We start from the raw sequence: 18,098 nt of genomic DNA on the forward strand, positions 1-18,098 counted from the left end.
GGGAGCTTGAGCCAAACTCTTTTTTTTCCCTTGTGGCGGAGAGAATTGGTTGCAAAAAGTGGAGTCGTGTTGGAGGTAAACGAGTCTAGCGAGTCTAACAAAGAGTACAAGGAATACCAAGGGAGTACCTAGAGGGGGAGTGACAAGGAGTAACAGGGATGCTCGAGGTACCACTGACAAGATGCAGACTGACGCCTACACTGATCAACACTGACCAGGCTCTGCAAGTCCGAGAAGACTCAGTCACGCTACCTATGGTGTCATGCTGTGCAACTGAACTTGTCTCCCTTGTCTCCCCAATAAATTCCAATGGGAATGATCGAATGGCTTTGGGGTCGATACTAGGTAAGAGGTACTCGGTACTCGTCGGGGGTTGGCCTGGCCTAGCCTGGTAGCCCTTGGATTAGCGACCATCTATCTATCCACCTGCCACCCAGGGCCTCACCACCTGCGACGAGAGACTAAGTAGGTGCTAGGTAATGGGCACTAGGTACAGGAGGTACCGAGGGTATGTATGTAGATCACTGATCGCTCTTTCGTCCTGATGTCCCGAGTTGTCTTCATGGTACGACATTCGCGGTAAAACTTCCCTGTCATCTGCAACCTGCCTGCGACCTGCGACCTGCATACCTGGAAACAACCGAACCGACCAAACAATCCACAGCTTCTAACTCGAAAGCCCCTCGCAGCTTGCAGTAACAAACAACATCGTCGTGCACGTCCTGCATCTTTTGCCGAAGCGCAGAACGAATCGGAGAAGTGCACGGCCCCTGGTTTGCTGTTGTTTGCTGCTTGCTGTTTGCTGTTTGCTTCGTCTCGTCTGCGGAGCACAAGGTACTGTAGGTACGTACAACTTAGTGGGCGCAGGTTGCATGTCGCTGCATGTACCATGTACTCAGGCACTCAGGGTACCTAACTAGCGTGCTGTGAGGCTGTGCAGATTCATTCGAGACCAAGACCAGCAGTCTCCTTCTCTTCTGTTCTCTACTCCCCCGTATCCTCGTCCCTTGGCCAGGAATTCAAGTTCAGTCGCTTCCTACTCGGTACAAGTTATTCACTTAACTCGTCAATTTCGCCATGGGAGTTACTCGGTGAAATGCCAATGTTTGGGCCATAAGTGGCCATTCTCCAGGCGGGGGGATCGTCTTGGCCGCAGATTCAGAGTACTCATAATGTACCGAGTACATACACTCCCTACGAGGTACCTCTGGATGTACCACTGTCCACCTTACTACCATACCACCATATCCGGGCTGAGTGTCCAGTCCACCGTCTTCCCCAAAGACATTACTCGTACGTACTCAGTACAAAGAGAAGAAAAAGAAAATAAAAGAGGGTCCTTCCCATTTCCTAACCGATATCTAGCGAGAGCGGTCCAGACTTTGGCGCCCCGTGCGTCCCCCAGAAGTAAAAGTAACGAGACAAGTACATATGACGAGGCACTGAGGGCTGCCCCTGGCCCATGGTGGTTCTGGAGGCCCTGACCCTGGCACTAGAAAATCAAGGAAAATAATTACGAGAGATCGTCGTCGAGCGAGGGAGGGAGGATCTTCCCTTCCCTTGCCTTCCCCTTCTCTCTTTTTCCCCATTATTCTTCCCTCCGTGCCATTCATTCCCTCGGAGAAATGGTCCACAGTCACCCACCCACCCCCAATATGTACTGTAGGTATGTCATGCTGGTCGTGTCATTGTCAGAGCGGGGGTACGGTGGCACGGTGGTTTGAGCGTGTGTGTGGTGGTCTTGTGTTCCATTGTGGCCTTGGATCCCTGTGTCTTTGCGGGCTTGCGTCCTTACTTTTGAGCCGATAGACGCAAGGACAGGGAAGGACAAGGATGGATGGATGTCAGTGACAAGCGCGAGCGCGAGCGCGAGCACGAAGCACGAGCACGAAGATCATTGTAGAATTGCCAATTGTTATTGGTTGTACAACACTTCTTTACTTGGTCCGAGTATGGTAGGTTAGTTGGCCAGGTATACATACTCAAATCAATCTGTGTTAGCTGGCTCTCCAATTTCCCCCATGCGATCATCGACCCTACAGCCCATGGTGCAGAGTGATGGTCATGGTCATGGTCATGGTCATGTGTACTTTCTCTTTTTTTTCTTTTTGCCCTCTACTCACGCTTTCTTCCTTCTTTGTTTCTCCCTTGTGCTCGTCCGTCGTCCGAACTGAACAGTGTAGATAGATTGAGGAGGTGGGACGTGAAACCCGGCGGCGCCGAAAATGACTTGACATGCCATGTACCAAGGTAGTGAAGTAATGTAAGAACAAAGACCCAACCGAAAAGAAAATTGCCTAATCAAGGAATTTCTAGGCTGCGTGGTGTGGTGTGGTGTAGTGTGGTGGTAATGCAAGCGAGTCACACTCAGGCTATCCGGCAAACACTGTTGAGGTGACGCTGGTGATACTGTAGATGTCGGTAGGCTAGGCGTCAGAGATGTGTGTCCTGAGCACGAGGTCACGGGATCCTCGTGCTCGGTATGTGTCGGGTAATTAATGAGGATTGTCTGACCCAGGGATAGTACCTACAAGTGGGAGGATGTGCTCGGCACTTCGTACTGAGTACCAAGTACAGAGATGGAAGGGGCTCGGGATTAGTGAAAGCCAGAATAGCAAGCCACATTCACCCCTCACCCTCCTACCCCAGATTTCCGTTACCTGTTAGAAGAGTTTCAGTGATTGTGCCCGACAATGTTGCTCGGCGTCGATCATCATCGGCAATCATGAGACTCAGGCCGTCCTGTGTGTGCAATATTCGTAGTCGGAGCCAAGCAACCTTAGTGGGTTCGAACGTTAGTGAGGCTCCCCCGTGGCGTCTCAGTTGGTATTCTCTCGACGTTATGCCAAGCACAGCCCCCATTGGCCAGCGCTAAACCCCCTGGAAGTCAGGGACAAAAACTGCGGAGTTGAAAGCCCAAGTCGCTTGAGGACACTTTTATTTGGCTGCGGTCCATCTCAATCATCCTCTGCTCGATCCTGCCGTCAACACCTCCTCCAGACACCGCTTGAATTCCCGTCTCTCAATCCAACCCCAGAGTGTTTATCCAGTTTGATAAACTCCGGAAGCATGCGATTTGGCAGAGCAGCGGCCTGCGCCGCGTTCGCGGGTTGGATAGGGGCAGGCGTGGCACACAACATCGCTCTGAAAGCACACACAAGAGAATGTTTCCATGAAGAACTACACAAGGACGACAAGATGACGGTGACCTTTCAAGTGGGCGACCGTGAATTCGGAGGTGCTGGGAACCTGGACATTGATTTCTACGTATGCCAAAAAAAAAATCCCACCAAAAAAATCCCACCTGGCCCATCTCTTTGGTATCGAAGACCTTTTTCCTTGACTGACCATTAGGGCGGTTTGTGATGTCTAGATCACCGATCCTTCGGGGTCTTATGAAACCCAGCTCAACTCGGTGTCCTCGGGCGACTACTCGTTCGATGCACGCATGGATGGGAAATACGTCTACTGCTTCAGCAACGAGCATTGGTCCGCCAACAGCAAGGAAGTCTCTTTCAACGTCCACGGCATTGTCTACGTCCCCGAGTCCGAGGCGCCCCAGGACCCGCTGGAAACGGAAGGTTCGTATTTTGTTCCCCATTCTGGACCACTAGAAACAAAAGCCGCAAGGAGACTGACAGAATATGCGGCGCATCTAGTCCGCCAACTCTCCGATCTCCTCGCCCAAGTCAAGGACGAGCAAGCCTACATTGTCGTCCGTGAGCGAACGCACCGAAACACAGCCGAAAGCACAAACTCAAGGGTCAAATGGTGGTCGATATTCCAACTGGGCGTGTTGATAGGAGAAGGAGTGTTCCAGGTCTGGTGGTTGAAGCGGTTCTTCGAGGTGAATAGCCGACCCCTTCCATGATCCCATATGGTGTCTTTGCGCCTTGGTTATGTGTGCTGGAGTGGGGTGACTGTCTGATTTTGAAATTGCATCTGGCTGGACCAAAGAAGACAAAAAGTTGGAACCATGGCTGACGGTTGTCTGCGTCACAGGTCAAACGCGTTGTATAATAGTTCACGAGGTCTTTATGAGATGGGAAAAAGGTTCTCGGCCAGTGTTATGTTAAGTGTCTTTCATCATCCTCGAGGCCGCATCAATGGGTATTGGTATTGTCCAGGTGGGTGGTCTGTTACGACCAAGGTACCATTGGGATTGAGGTCACAACAACACCCACTCGAAGTCTTGCCAGAGTACTCCATCGCTGGAGGACATTACCAGTGGTTACCGGGCGTGCATGGACGTGTCCTGCATGGGGGCAAATAGACATCGACTTCATCCGCAGGCTCGGGTGGCTGCAGTCTCGAGAAGTAATGAACCACCAGGAAATCGAGGACGAAACAAATAGACAGAGAAGATATTACACCATCAGCAACATACGCGACAGAGAGGACTATGAGAGAGGAAGCAATAGAACAAGTAATTGGTTTACCTTCCCTTTCCAGCCAGGCGCACAACGAAAATCTCAGTGAAACAGCTTCACACGCAGCAAAAAGGAAAAAAAAAGAAGGTCCCATTCGAACTTGATCAGGGCTCGAACAGGGAGAAACGCTAACAGGTTGTAACACAAGGCCACGACCACAGAAGAGATTCTATGTTACCAATGATATTGGTGTGAGAAGAAGTAGTATTCTAATTGATATTGGTACTGTCAGTGATACTGGCATTGTCATTGAGATAGGCCTTGTCATAAATATCAAGTGGTAGTGGTAGTAGTAGAGAAGTATGGTCGAGTAGTCTCTCGGTCCAAGTCACATCTTTCTCTCCATCATACTTCATACATCTCCTGTGGTAAAGCGCTTTACCTTGGAGATGAAGAGAATAATCATTAGGAGGTCTGGATGGGACTCGGCCGGTGTTACCACCACATTCGAAGGGCATGAAACCGATTCGGAAAGTTGGTGGAAATTGTGGGACTGTAAAATATAACATGAATAAAATTCTGAGGATCGTGAAGAAGAGAGAAGTGGGTATTGAGTGAGTGAAGTGAGTGAAGTGAAGTGAAGGAATGAAGGTGGAAGGAAGCAAAAGTAGCGACATACTCGGTTCACCTTCCCCTTTTCTCGCACCAATTCCCCATGGTGTCTTCCTCACTTACTCGTACATCTTGTCGCGCCTCACTCGACGATTCCCCTTTCTCACCCAATGGTACAGATCGACCACCCTTCATCTCCAAACAAGTCGAGGTCCAATTTAACTCTTCCCAACATCCCCTCCTCCGAGACCGAGATCGCTCTCACCGCCGTCGTCCTGATGGCGCCATGCTCGGTACTGTTTGTACGAAATACGACTCGGCGCCATCGTGTGCTTTACCCGATCTGACTATAGCATGGAGCGTAATTACCGTGCGCCTTGACCTCGGCTTCGCTTAGACGCTCTGTCCCAGTGTCCTTCGCCACCGCCTCTTCCACCTCCTCCCTCATCCCACAACTCTATCCCAGGACTGGCATGGTTTACGAATCTTGGGAACGGGTACTGGTCCGTAGTGACAATCACTCTTCGTCGCATCGCAAGCGAGCTTTCCTCGTTGGCTTGACTCGGCGGTCGTTTCCTTCGCCTGTCAAGATCACACCCTACCACTGGGTTGGTTGGCTTTGACGGCCCATCGAAAAGCGTCGAAGCTTGACTTGCCCACACTTCGATTCATCTTATTGCCGAAGTCACTTTCTGGTGGTACCTTCTTTGAACCGGGCTGTCGTCCTTCCGAGGGAAGCTCTTGAATCTTCGTGATGATTTCCCAGGTTTGTCATACGTTTTTGCTTCGTTTCATCTGATCTCAAATTCTTGGTCTTTTCTTTTGTATTCGTTTGCTATTGTTCAGCCGAAGCGTATTTGGGAGTGGGCTGTGCCGTGTTACTGAGCGAATACTTCTTTGTCAATCACACCCTTCAACCTCTCGTCCCACCGCGAAATGAGATTTCCTTGGTCGAAAGCCGGAGTGGCGGACAAACCGTCAGATTCGGGGGTCCAAGAGAGCCAGCTGAGCCCTTCATCGGGACAGCCAGTCTCAGCAGAAACTGTTGACCCCGAGAAGAGACCCGTCCCAGCTGATTCGAGTGTTGGGGAGCCTAGTTCAGTCGAGAAACCATCGGCCACCACGCCAGAACAAGATATCCCCATTTCAGCATCCTCTAATGAGAAGGCTGTGCTACAAGTAAACGAAGATTTATCCCGCAGAGACTCAACAGCAACTTCCGATGCAGGCGAACCCGGCGAAGATGATGAATCCAAATACGCTAGGGGTTTGCCATTGCACCTCTTGACGTTCGGCCTCACTCTATCAACCTTTGTCATTGCCCTGGACAACACCATCATCGCAACCGCCATTCCCAGGATAACCACAGTTTTCAACTCCCTAGATGATGTCGGCTGGTATGGCTCCTCGTATCTGCTCACAACGACCTCGCTGCAACCGTCTTTCGGGAAGATATACACCTACTTCAACGTGAAATGGACATACATGGTGGCGCTCTTCATCTTCGAAGTTGGCTCGGTGCTGTGCGGCGCAGCAACGAACTCTACTATGCTGATTGTGGGCCGTGCTATTGCCGGGGTTGGTGCTGCAGCGATTTTCTCTGGCGGCATGACCATTGTAGCGTATTCGGTGCCCTTGCGGAAGAGGCCCATCTACATTGGGCTGTTGAGCTCCATGTTTGGGATTGCATCCGTCGTTGGGCCTATTCTAGGAGGAGCGTTTACCGACCGTAAGTGCCCCGATTGAATCACTACCGAGGGGAGATTGGTCCACTGACCCCGGTCTACAACAGGCGTGTCGTGGCGCTGGTGCTTTTACATCAACCTCCCCATCGGGGCGATCGCCATCACGGCCGTGTTTTTCTTCTTCAAGAACCCCGAGCGCAAGCACAGCAACCTCACCATGAAGGAGAAGATCGGCCAGCTCGACCTCCTAGGTGCGTTCTTCCTGATCTGTGCCATCGTCTGCCTCCTGCTGGCCCTGCAATGGGGCGGCACCACCTACGCGTGGTCCAACTCGAAAGTCTGGGGCTGCATCCTGGGGTTTGGGCTGTTGATTCTGGTCTTCACGGGCATCCAACTGTGGAAGGGGGATTTGGCAACGCTCCCACCACGGATCATGCTTAGGCAACGCACCGTGTTCGTGTGTGCGTTCTTCTCTGCCTTCCTCGCCATGGGCCTGTATACGCACGTCTACTTCCTCCCTTTCTACTTCCAGGCCGTCAAGGGCACGACGGCCGAGCAATCCGGGATTCGCACGATTCCATACCTGGTCAGCATCACCATCTCATCGATCGTGGTCGGGGCCAGCATCACGACGCTGGGGCCGTATGTGCCATTTACGTGGTTCGGCTCGGCCATCTTCGCCATTGGGAGTGGCATGCTATACAATTTGAAGGTAGACTCATCGACGGGGACGTGGATTGGGTACCAGATCCTGGCTGGGACGGGCGCCGGCGCGTGCGTCCAGATCCCTTTTATCGCGGTGCAGGTGGTGCTGAACAAAAAGGACATGCCTGTGGGCAACGCCGTGGCCATCTTCTTCAACTCGCTCGGCGGCGCCATCTCCATCTCCATCGCGCAGAACATTTTCTCCAACACCCTCATCCAGGAAATACCCAAGTACACCCATGGCGTCGACCCGCAAGCCATCATCATGGCCGGCGCCACCCATATCCGCCAGGTCACGCCGCCGTCCCAGCTTGCTGGTGTGCTGTACGCGTACAACGTCGCTGTCACGCACTCGTACATTCTGTCCATTGCCTGTGCGAGCATCGCCTTTTTATTCTCGCTGGGCTTTGAATGGAAGAGCGTCAAGGGGAAGAAGCTTGAGATGAGTGGCGGTGCATAGGTTTTTTTTTTGGATTTCTGCGTCTCTGCCTCTCTGTGTTCAAAGAGAGTAAGGGTAAAAGACGTGGAGGGAGAGAGACAATGCGGGAGGTAGATTGTAGAAACTCCACTTGGTTTTTTCTTCTTGTTCTCCTCTCTCGTGGAAATGACTAGGAAAAGGGAAATCCGAATCCGAATACTTGACACATGTAGACATGCATGCGTGTACCTACCTAGGTAGTTTTTTTTGGTCTTTCTTTACTGGGCGTGGCCACGGGCAGAAAGAGGAGGAGAGGGGATGGAAAGGGGGTAATGTATGTAAAACGCTAATGTGGATATATCTCGACATCTCTTTATCTCTTTCAATATATCAATGTATCAATTTCTTATTGAAAAGAGAGGAAGGGAAATACCCATCCCCATCAAAGCTAACTACTATAGGCTAGCCTGGCTGGCAGTGGCTGGCAAGGGCTATGCTATGCTATGCTATGATATGCTATGATGGCACTGTAGCAAATTAGGCAACTAGGCGGCGGATTCTGGGTCCTCTTGGTTCCAAAACGCCATAAAGTCGAATCGGAGAGCGGCTTCGAGGAGTGTGGTCTGGAAAGTAGCGTCAGTTAGTCAGGCAGGCAGGTAGGTAGGTAAGTAGTGAGGGAGGGAGGTAGGAAGAGGACAAGGTGCGGGTGGCTGAAAGAGGATACCAACTCACCGCATGTGCAGACGTTGGGGGCGGGGTGGTCCAGACGCACGCCTGGCTGGCAAGGGCGGTATGTTCCAAGGGGACGGTGTCGGCGGGACTGTCCTTGTTATCAACGTTGCAGGTGGCATAGTAAGGATGGCGGGTGAAGCGGAGAAGATAGGCGCCGATGCCAGCGCGGTCAAAGACGATGTCGCGGAGCCTGATGCGGTGTTGCTCGGGCACATCGGAGCCCACTATCAGAGAGGCGAGGCCGTTCTCCTCGATGCGGACGACGCGCACGGCGATCCGGGCCAGCATCTGGCCGTCCAGGCCGCACTGGCGGAGCATGCAGATGGCGCGGCGGCGGAAGCTGGCGTTGCGGTATCGCGTGGCCACGAAGAATAGGATGGGCACGAGTCGCGCCCGTCGCGGCCGCCGGATCAGCAGGCCGCAGCTCACCACGACGTGCTCGATCGTGCCGGCGTACGCATCGAACGCCACTTCCTGTCTGAAGGGGCCGCATCGCGACAGCACGTGCAGGCACAGGTGGTACGTCCGCAGGAGGTGCAGGTCCGCGAGCATCTCGGTGCTGAGGTGGTGGTGGTGGGTGGCGGACGGGTCGAATTCAAGGGCCGTCAGCTGCGCGAGCCACGCGTTGAGTTTGTCCGTCATGTCCGGCACGACCTGGAACCTCGTCTGTGGTGGAGGCCCGTCGAGTCGCAGCGCCGTGCATTCAAAGGCCAGATCCTGCAATGCCCGTGTGGCGGCGTCAATGCGGCCCCAGAGCTGTGTCGGGTCGACTTGTGGGTAGAGCACAATGTTCTCTGCAACAGCAGCGGCTTCTGTTTTGCAGTGAGGGGACCACCAGGTCATCGCCTGCGGTCGCGCGATCTGGTGGAGCTCGCTGGTATGTAACTCCAGCATGGAGAAGATCTGCTCGAGTTCCGTGATGGCCGTGTTGTCACCGGTGCGCTGGGTCGATGACGATGCCGCGGCCGACCGGTAAGTATTAAGGATTTTGCGGCCGGCGATGAGATGCTGGATGGCCGCGAATGAATTCTCCCTGTATTCGTCGCACAGGACTAGGAGGAGGCAGGCCATGAGCAGGAATCCCGGATCCGGGTTTTGGGTTTGGCTGAGGAGCTTAAGCGCTCTGCCGTAGTGCTCGAGGAAGACGACATCCTGTTCGAACGGTGGCTTACACGGCTGACGCAGTCGATGCGACCCCAGTCTGGACGCTGCGATGGTGAGATGCTTGATGCTCTGGTCGATACCGCAAGCTTGCAGCACGAGCTCGTTCCAGAAACGGTGGCTTCCGTAGTTCAGCATCGCCGGGGCACAAACTTGAACGAAGAATCTCAATGACGTCCAGGCTTCATGTTCGCACAGTGCGGGCATAGGAGCGCCGAGCACCAGCAGGACGCCGATGGGAGGCGGATCTTGTCTTCCTCCCTGGGGTGATGGGTAACCATCGCATTTGCGGCCTGTGCTTAGACAGCGATTACAGGATGGCTGGCCGTAATCGCAACGGACACGCCTGATTTTGCAAGTAATACAAGCCCTGCCGCGTCGTCTTCGAATGTTGGCCTTTGGTGCGCTCTGAGAATGAGAAGGATCCAGGACCTCAACCATGGTTGGTTTTCGGATGCATAACAGGTCGATTGCGGTCGATACCGAATAGAAGCTTCTGGTCAGTCGCAATCGGGTGGGATGCGAACAGCAACGATGGTAGGTTTGACACGACAACAGATTTGTTCAGCAGCTGTCGACCGTCGAACCGGCGGAACAGAGCGAGGGATAGAGTTCAGGCCCATGTTGCCACAAGGCCCAAACCACAAAAGCTTGAAGGCTTGATGTCGGCCATAGATACCCATATTCACTAAGTCCGCATCTCAAGGCCGCAAGACATGATTGGTCTGCTCGCGAACTAGGCGTTAGCTGCATATCGAGACCCCAAGTATCTTTCCCCTGTTCCGTAAAACCTTGGACCACCTTTCTGTCACAAGGCTTGGTGAAGGATAGATATTGTCCCGACTTACAAATGCAGTTTTGATGTAGAGGGAGCTTTCCCACAGTTTCCGACGTAGCTAAGTCCGAGAGAACTCTGGCACAGGCCTGATATCCGGTATATAAAAAGCAGCCATGTTCCTCGGGGCAGGTTGAACATCTCGGTGCATAAACCGGTAGAAGTATATTGAATTCTCTAATCCCCAACATGTCTTCCATCACAGCAGATCACACCGTCGTCCTTATAACAGGCGCCAATCAAGGAATCGGCTATGAGTGCGTTAAGAAGCTGGCAGCTGAACAAACCAACTACCACATCCTGCTCGGCTCGCGAAGCCTGGAAAAGGGCAAGGAAGCGGCGAGCAGCTTGACGAATCTGGCCCAAGGTACCTCAGTCGAGCCTTTGGAGCTCGATGTCGACAACGATGACAGCATTGCCAAAGCCGCCAAGTACGTCGAGGAGAAGTTCGGTCGACTTGACGTCCTGCTCAACAACGCAGGCATCAGCGGCGTCAAGGGCGTGAGTTTTCGCCAAAGCATGATCCAGACGCTTCAAACCAACACCGTCGGCGCCGCTTGTGTGACGGAAGCCTTCATTCCCCTGATGCGAAAGGCTCAAGTCCCGCGGCTCCTCTTCATGTCGTCTGGCCTCGGTTCCATCACCCTCACTTTGGACCCTTCGTTCCCCTATTACGGATTGGGCAATGCACCTAATGTCAAGGGATATATTATTTCGAAGTGTGCAGAGAACATGGTCGGGGCTTTGTATGCCGTTCAACTAGGCAAGGAGGGATTCAAGGTCAACATGATTTGCCCTGGCCACCGAGCCACCAACTTGAACGGCTATGACGAGCGTGGCACCAAAGCTGCAGACGGTGCAGTCGAGGCTTGCCGATTAATCGTCGATACTGATAAAAACGGTCAACATGCAACATTCACCACCTCTCCCGAGAAACAATACCCATGGTGAGAGGTGTCGGACTTGTATCGCTGCAAGGAAGTGAGGGAATGACTTTGGGAGGATGAACAATACGGCGACAGGATTTGAGTATAGGTCTCGAGTTTGACACGCTCGGGACGATGCTTTGGATCAGTCTGCGCGGAATATACTTGTATACCAAACTAGATGTTAGAGCCAGACCTGCACATGTACGTAGCTTCCTTGGCCAATACCGATTTCGGGATGTCTGGTCCATGCACGAAACTCTAAAAACCGCCAGAGATAAGAGATAGCGTAACTGGCGTTGCCCATACCCGTATTCGGTACGAGGTACTCATTGAGAAAATTATGTGCAGATGAAACGGTCAGGAGGAAGAGAGAGTGGCGGTGAACCATGCGGCAGCCTAGAGTTTTCTCCAAATGCCCCCAAAGTCCCTATAAGTGGGTTCCACATTTAGTCTCCAATATCATAATATATATATTACAGTAGCACAATTTCATGCCAATTAGCTGTAGACACTATGGCCGAGCGGTTAAGGCGTGTGACTAGAACTTGTTCCAGTTATCACATCTCTTCGGAGGCATCGGTTCAAATCCGATTGGTGTCGTCATTCTATTTCTTTTTGTTTTGCTTCTTGCCAGGTCTTTTTTTACATGCTATGGTCTTTTTGCTATTGGGTCACTCCCAAGACATTTTCTGCGATTGAGGCTGTTGTACGAGTACCAAATGCATGGTGCGCTGAAGGCTTGGCACGGATGATGATGGAAACATTGCCAAGAATTGCCAAGGGTGGAACAAAAAGTGACGTCGTCATCCAATGCCTGTATTCGCTGAGCGCCATCATCGCCAACTCGTACACCACATCCTCACATCCACCGCAAGCCTTGTGCTTCTTAGGCGGGACACTGGCTGACTATCGCCGAAGATGAGTGTGGATGACCAGGAGGACGGAACAAAAGACAAGCATCAACAGTTCTGCCTAGGTGGAAAAATGACATGACTTGCGATCTCTCTCCCCCTAAAGTCACACAAACTCCAGCACAGCCAGATCGTTGTCCATTTCCACACTTGAACAGCCTGGTCCTTGGTATTGCAATCACGAGCAGAGGGACCTGCTCACCATTGAGCCAGGCTTTTGCCCGCGGTGACCTAGGCTGAGTTCCAAATGTGACACGAACGAAGAACAAACACGGACCAGAAACGGTAATGCTAACCCCCGTACGACAAGGTAATTCTCTTCTTCTGGGTGGAAATGCGTTGACGAGAGGCACCTTTCCTTCCATCTGTGCAACCAATTTGTCTATCACAACCTCCAGCCGCCCCCTTCTAACATGGGTTTTCTGGGTTGCCCAACGAAAAGGGCGCCTTTGATTGTTCTCGACCTTTGATACCGCGGATGCCTTTTTGCTATTCCTGCCTCATTGACTTCTCCCCCTTGCAACCTCCTCAGGTATTTATAAAACGAAAAGGTATCAACGCAGCAATCCCAAGGGAGACGGATACCTCTGAGAGTGCCATCTTCCCTTCTCGTGTCAGGAAGGAGCAAACATACCTCACGGTCCGCAACAACGACAAGCGAGCAAATAAGGCCCAGTCCTCACAATCCCCTAACGCAAAACCCCTTCCCGATGGAGATCTGGCGCTACCACCCTGACGGCTGGCACGAGCCAATCCTCTTCACTCGGACACGCGGGCGTGATGGACGCAGACGTCACGGCGAGGCCATCTACCTGGGGCATGGCGTCGGCGCGACATTCCACGTTCCCCCATACCAACGCCGCAGCCGTCGTCGATACCCACGACCCGCACCCTGGGACTATGATGACGACTCCGAATATTGGTAAGAAACCATCTAACCCTCTGGAGGGTAGTGGAGGGAAGAAAGAGGAGACAAAGTCGTGGCACGTCAGAGCTGATTTGAGAACCTTTACTTGGGCAATATCTCCAGGTCCGACGACGACAACTACAGTAGATACCGACGAGGCATCATCAGCAACACCAACAACAACTTCACCCGTAACAACCCCGCTTCCTTTGCCCGTGCCCTCGCCAACAATCGAGTCGTCGTCAACAACATCTACAGATCACCAAGGCATTGTTACTGACGAAAGTGCCAACTTGTACTCTGCACACAAAGGGGAAGGATCGTTTTCGTTCGGATGTCGATTTTTGGCCGTTGAGGGGGATGATGGGTAAGATTGAGATACTGGGGGAAAGGGAGGGTAGCAAAGGCAGAGAACTGATCATGAGGTTGACGTCGACGTCGAGGTCGACTTTGTGTTCAGAGAGATTGATTAGTCGAGGTAGTGTTTAGAGGAGAAAAGAATAAGTTCTTGAAATACCAAAAATTGAGTTCCTATCAGGCTGTCACGAATTAACTACCTTGAATTTTATTCTTGATCTTGATCTTGTTTGTGCCTCGTTCTAGATCCAAGTCTAAGTCCAGGTCTGTGTCTAGGACGACTTTATTTTCGGCCGAAACACCTTCCTCGTCGCCCCTGACTTTTCTCCTCTGACTTAACATCCACCGGTACAGATCCGGATTGTTGTACGTGCGGGTCCATGAATCGTGCATGAGACCCGGGTACCGCGTGAAGGTGACTTGCGTGGCATCGGCCCTCTTCAGCGCATTGGCCATCTGGATCGACGCCTGTACGGGGATGACGTCGTCGCGATCGCCGTGGAAGATCCTGCCACCCCCGGAGATCAGCAAAATCCCCCAGATTTGACTCTCGTCTGTCGACGATGACGACGACAACGGGAGGAACGCAGGACTACTCACCAGTGCGGCAGATGCTTGACGTGGGTGACCCGCGAGGGATCGCCGCCGCCGCAGATCGGGGCCAGCGTCGCGAACCGCCGCGGCGAATGCATGGCCAGATCCCAGGTGCCGTAGCCGCCCATGCTGAAGCCCGTGACGTGAATCCTGTCCAGGTCGATGCGGTAGCGATTCACAATCTCGTCGAGCAGGGCTGACAGGATGGCCGCGTTCCAGCCGTATCCGTTCTGCATGTTCAGCGACGGCGTCACCGTGACAAAGTTCTCGGCTAACAGCTCACACGTCTCTCGGGGGACGGGTTCCGTGGACCCATCACCCTGATGCTGTTGTGTCTGCTTGCTTTTCCGCAGCCGTGGCGCCGGGGGGATGTCGATTGCAGGGTCTTCACGGTCTGTCGGATCGGACTTTAGCTTGTCGTAGCAGAGGATGATCTTTGGCACGCCGTGGCGGATCGAGGCAAACGACTCGTGCGGCCTGCGCTGCGACTCCCCTGCGCCGTGCAGGAAGAGAATCAGCGGCCACGTCTTGTTCCTGGTAAGGTCCGAATCATACGTCGGCGGCAGCGAGACGAAGTGCTCGTACCCAAAGGGGGCATTCGAGATGCGCTGGTCAAAGTATTCGAACCGGATGTGTTGGGTGTGGGCGTAGGCGTGGCCGGGATCCTTGGGCGGCGAGCTCCCTTTCTTAGCCGCGTCACTGCGGTCACCACCGCCCTCTGTACTGGGTTCGGGCGTCCGCGACATGATCACGACTGCCGGGACGTTCTTGGGCCCTCGTTTGGCCGTGTGGAAGTCGTGCAGCGAATTGGGGTTCTTCTCGGGGTCGTCGCGAACTATCGTGGCGGTGGATACGGTATGGTTACCCATGCTCCCTTGTGGTCGTGTACGTGGCTGTAATTCTGATGTTGGCGTAGACCTTATTGGTGCTGGTGTCATATTGACGTTTTCATCAGACGTACAGACGACCCGTTGTCGGCAATGGAATCCGATCCTCGAGATCTTAGCGTAGATATTGTATATTTGCAAACATCATAGAGCAGGTTCCATCATGCTACCGCTGAAGTCCTATGCCTCGTTGGTCAGCCCAGGAGAAGATACAGGATGTGACTTGATGTCAAGGCACGGAGAGACAAAGTGTCATGTGTACAGCCATCCATGTGGCGAGGGATGTTCGTGGGAGACTTTGCCAGGCCCGATTGGAATAGGGTTGCCACAAATAGGACGAGGAACGAACCATCTGTATACGAAGGACATACTCAATTACCTTACGTGATTGATATCGCTTTAACAATACTTTCTGTAGATCTGACTCCGTTCGAATGGGTACTCTGCTCTACGTAGGCTGGTTACTCTGGCGAATGGTCTGTCTGGGCTCATTCCTGTTGCACCATTAAGATTCTGGGTCAAATCGCGACCTAGATACTTTGCGAGGAGCTCCAAATCGGGGCATGGAAGACATTGATTTGACCTGGTGCCTGTGAATCCAAACGATCTTGGGTATTCCGAACGGTGCTTGTGGTGTGGTTGGTGGAAGATTCTCTCCAAAGTCCTCGGCAATCCAATACCGCAGAGAGATTCTGTGTCATCTCTGTTCCCAATGAGGGATTGGGCTATGTTGAAGATAGATAGAAGTAATATGTAGGTCAATAGAAGAATGAATTTGGAGGTGCATCTGAAGTAGCAGAGTAGTGATATCGAGGCTAACCCTAAAAGGTAATCGCCTGGGAATTACGTAGTTCCGCTCCCGCGACAAGTTGCGAGCACGATTCCTGTCTCCAGATTGACCTCGACACAGATATACCGAGTCCCCCTCCGATATCTCACAAGCACCTCGAATCTTGTCAGTCAGACGAACCGCCGCAGCGCGGGCGGCCATGCGGGAACCATGGGAAACTCTCAAAGCGCGCACAAAATCTCGGCGCATGACAGGTACAGTGATTTTGAGCCCTCTCCCTCCCCTCCGTCTGTGCGCATCTTTTTGAATATATCTCAATATTCTAACCTGCTATACCTTCTCCGGCTGTACAGGGCAATTCTGGACATGAAGAACCAGCGGGACAAACTGCGGCAGTACCAGAAACGCATCACTGTCATCACGACGCGCGAGACCGAGATCGCAAAGGAGTGCCTGGCCAAGGGCGACAAGGCCAAGGCGCTGCTGGCGCTGCGGCGGAAGAAATACCAAGAGTCGCTACTCTCCAAGACGGACGCGCAGCTGGAGCAGCTGGAGAAGCTGACCAGCAGCGTCGAGTTCGCGCTGGTGCAAAAGGACGTGCTGTTCGGGCTGCAGCAGGGCACGCAGGTGCTGAACATGATCCACAAGGAGATGGGCGGCCTGGAGGGCGTGGAGAAGATGATGGGCGAGACCGAGGAGGCCCGCCGCTACCAGCAGGAGATCAGCGAGGCGCTAGCCGGCCAGATGTCCAACGAGGACGAGGACGAGGTCGAGGACGAACTGGAGGCCATGGAGCGCGAGGTCGTCGGCCTCCCCGACGCGCCCAACAAGACCATCCTGGGCGAGGACTCTCTCCCGGAAGTGCCCAAGACGGAGCTGGAGCGGGAACAGGAGAGGATACAAAAACGAAAGGAAAGGGCTCGGCAAAGAAGAGTGGCCTTGGAGGCTTGATATCGTTTTCCCAAAGACAACTTTTTGATGATTGTGATCACGATATAGTACAGCTTTTGTTCATGCGTTATAGCGTCTGACATCATACAACAATTCTGTCTAAAACTCCCTCCCTCCGAAGTTTCTCCCCCGAATGCTCTCACTGGCCCGGCATAGACTGGTTGGTGTTGACCAGACCCTGGATCAACTTATGATCTTGCGGGTTTGCCGCCGCCTCGTACAGCACGTGGATTGGCTCGCGGTTGAGCGCCATGAAATCTCCCTTGAACCCGAGATAGCTGATGCGAGTGACATCCTCGTCCCCGCCTGAATGGTTGTCCTCGAAGAAGAGGTTGATCGAGGTTGTGCCATTCCATAGAGCCCGGTTCAACGGAATCTCGGCCACGTCGTTGCTTTTGGGGAGAGTCAATTTCTGCGTAGGTTTCAGGTCGGAGGCCAGGGTGAAGTCCATGTCGTCTCTGTTCCGGAAGAGCTTGAGTGTCTGTGGGGCCGAGTCTGTGTCTGACGTCCGGATGATGATGGAATAGAGCTTGCACGACCCAGCAAACGGCACATGCATCAGCAGCTGTTCGTCTGCATCGCTTTCGAGAATGGGCTGCTCATTGAGGCGTTCATCCCACGTCTTTTGGACTATCGCCGCCCCTGAACGCGGTTCAGCCTCGTTGAGGGTAACGATGCCTTCAAAGTTGATCTGTTTGTAGAGGTTCGATTGAAGGGCTGGCTCGAGGTCGTGAGAGTGGTCGTGTTCGTGACCGGCGCCATGGCTATGGTTGTGGCCGTGGTCATGATCGTGGTAGTGATCGTGAGAGGACATTTTGCATCTAAATCCGCCGTCGTTCTGACCAAGAATTGCAGTGCTTTGTGATGTGCTGCTGTTGGCTCAATCAATCATTCATCCTTTGTGTTTCCTACCATAGATCGAAACACCGCATCCACAGGATTCTTCTTGTGCAAGAGACGATAGGATCCTCACCCCACTGTCTCTTTCAGGTTGTCATCGAATGTTCCAGGATGGGGGATGAGCGCGATGGCGTCGTCCTTGTTGCCGGCGCCCAAGAGGGAAAAGTGGCGCAGACGGAGAACCTTGGTTTCTTGGCACCGCCTTGTTTATTGATTGACGTGCACCATTCATTTGTCCTCAACCCTTGTTCCTGATTCCCATTCACTCAGTTCAGCCCGGGCAAAGATCTTGTGGTGGTCCTGTCTAGAGCTTGATGAGCACCTCGTCAGATTTGGTGGTCAAAGAATGAACTT

General features: G+C 53.0%; 7 protein-coding genes and 1 non-coding gene across 8 annotated transcripts; 5 read left to right on the plus strand and 3 right to left on the minus strand.

The window, feature by feature from the left end:
* Positions 1-3,069: 3,069 nt before the first annotated feature.
* On the plus strand, positions 3,070-3,871 carry AYO21_00980 (hypothetical protein; the record flags this gene model as incomplete). The annotated part of the gene is made up of 3 exons (XM_022650967.1): positions 3,070-3,267; positions 3,374-3,581; positions 3,660-3,871. 3 exons carry the CDS (start codon positions 3,070-3,072, stop codon positions 3,869-3,871), a joined length of 618 nt encoding a protein of 205 aa, XP_022516970.1.
* A 2,047-nt stretch (positions 3,872-5,918) lies between these two features.
* AYO21_00981 (hypothetical protein) lies at positions 5,919-7,832 on the plus strand (the record flags this gene model as incomplete). The annotated part of the gene is made up of 2 exons (XM_022650968.1): positions 5,919-6,711; positions 6,775-7,832. The coding sequence occupies 2 exons, from the start codon at positions 5,919-5,921 to the stop codon at positions 7,830-7,832; spliced, it is 1,851 nt and encodes a 616-aa protein (XP_022516971.1).
* Positions 7,833-8,335: 503 nt separating this feature from the next.
* On the minus strand, positions 8,336-10,124 carry AYO21_00982 (hypothetical protein; the record flags this gene model as incomplete). The annotated part of the gene is made up of 2 exons (XM_022650969.1): positions 8,336-8,413; positions 8,523-10,124. 2 exons carry the CDS (start codon positions 10,122-10,124, stop codon positions 8,336-8,338), a joined length of 1,680 nt encoding a protein of 559 aa, XP_022516972.1.
* Positions 10,125-10,707: 583 nt separating this feature from the next.
* AYO21_00983 (hypothetical protein) lies at positions 10,708-11,469 on the plus strand (the record flags this gene model as incomplete). Its single annotated transcript, XM_022650970.1, has 1 exon — positions 10,708-11,469. One exon carries the CDS (start codon positions 10,708-10,710, stop codon positions 11,467-11,469), a length of 762 nt encoding a protein of 253 aa, XP_022516973.1.
* A 485-nt stretch (positions 11,470-11,954) lies between these two features.
* On the plus strand, positions 11,955-12,047 carry AYO21_00984. The gene has a single exon. It is a non-coding gene; the product is annotated as a tRNA-Ser (tRNA).
* A 1,000-nt stretch (positions 12,048-13,047) lies between these two features.
* AYO21_00985 (hypothetical protein) lies at positions 13,048-15,154 on the minus strand (the record flags this gene model as incomplete). The annotated part of the gene is made up of 3 exons (XM_022650971.1): positions 13,048-13,517; positions 13,823-14,130; positions 14,223-15,154. 3 exons carry the CDS (start codon positions 15,152-15,154, stop codon positions 13,048-13,050), a joined length of 1,710 nt encoding a protein of 569 aa, XP_022516974.1.
* Positions 15,155-16,103: 949 nt separating this feature from the next.
* AYO21_00986 (hypothetical protein) lies at positions 16,104-16,844 on the plus strand (the record flags this gene model as incomplete). The annotated part of the gene is made up of 1 exon (XM_022650972.1): positions 16,104-16,844. One exon carries the CDS (start codon positions 16,104-16,106, stop codon positions 16,842-16,844), a length of 741 nt encoding a protein of 246 aa, XP_022516975.1.
* A 139-nt stretch (positions 16,845-16,983) lies between these two features.
* Positions 16,984-17,658, minus strand: AYO21_00987 (hypothetical protein; the record flags this gene model as incomplete). The annotated part of the gene is made up of 1 exon (XM_022650973.1): positions 16,984-17,658. The coding sequence occupies one exon, from the start codon at positions 17,656-17,658 to the stop codon at positions 16,984-16,986; it is 675 nt and encodes a 224-aa protein (XP_022516976.1).
* Positions 17,659-18,098: the final 440 nt, after the last annotated feature.

Source organism: Fonsecaea monophora, assembly GCF_001642475.1.
Source record: "Fonsecaea monophora strain CBS 269.37 chromosome Unknown Scaff3, whole genome shotgun sequence".
NCBI lineage: Eukaryota > Fungi > Ascomycota > Eurotiomycetes > Chaetothyriales > Herpotrichiellaceae > Fonsecaea > Fonsecaea monophora.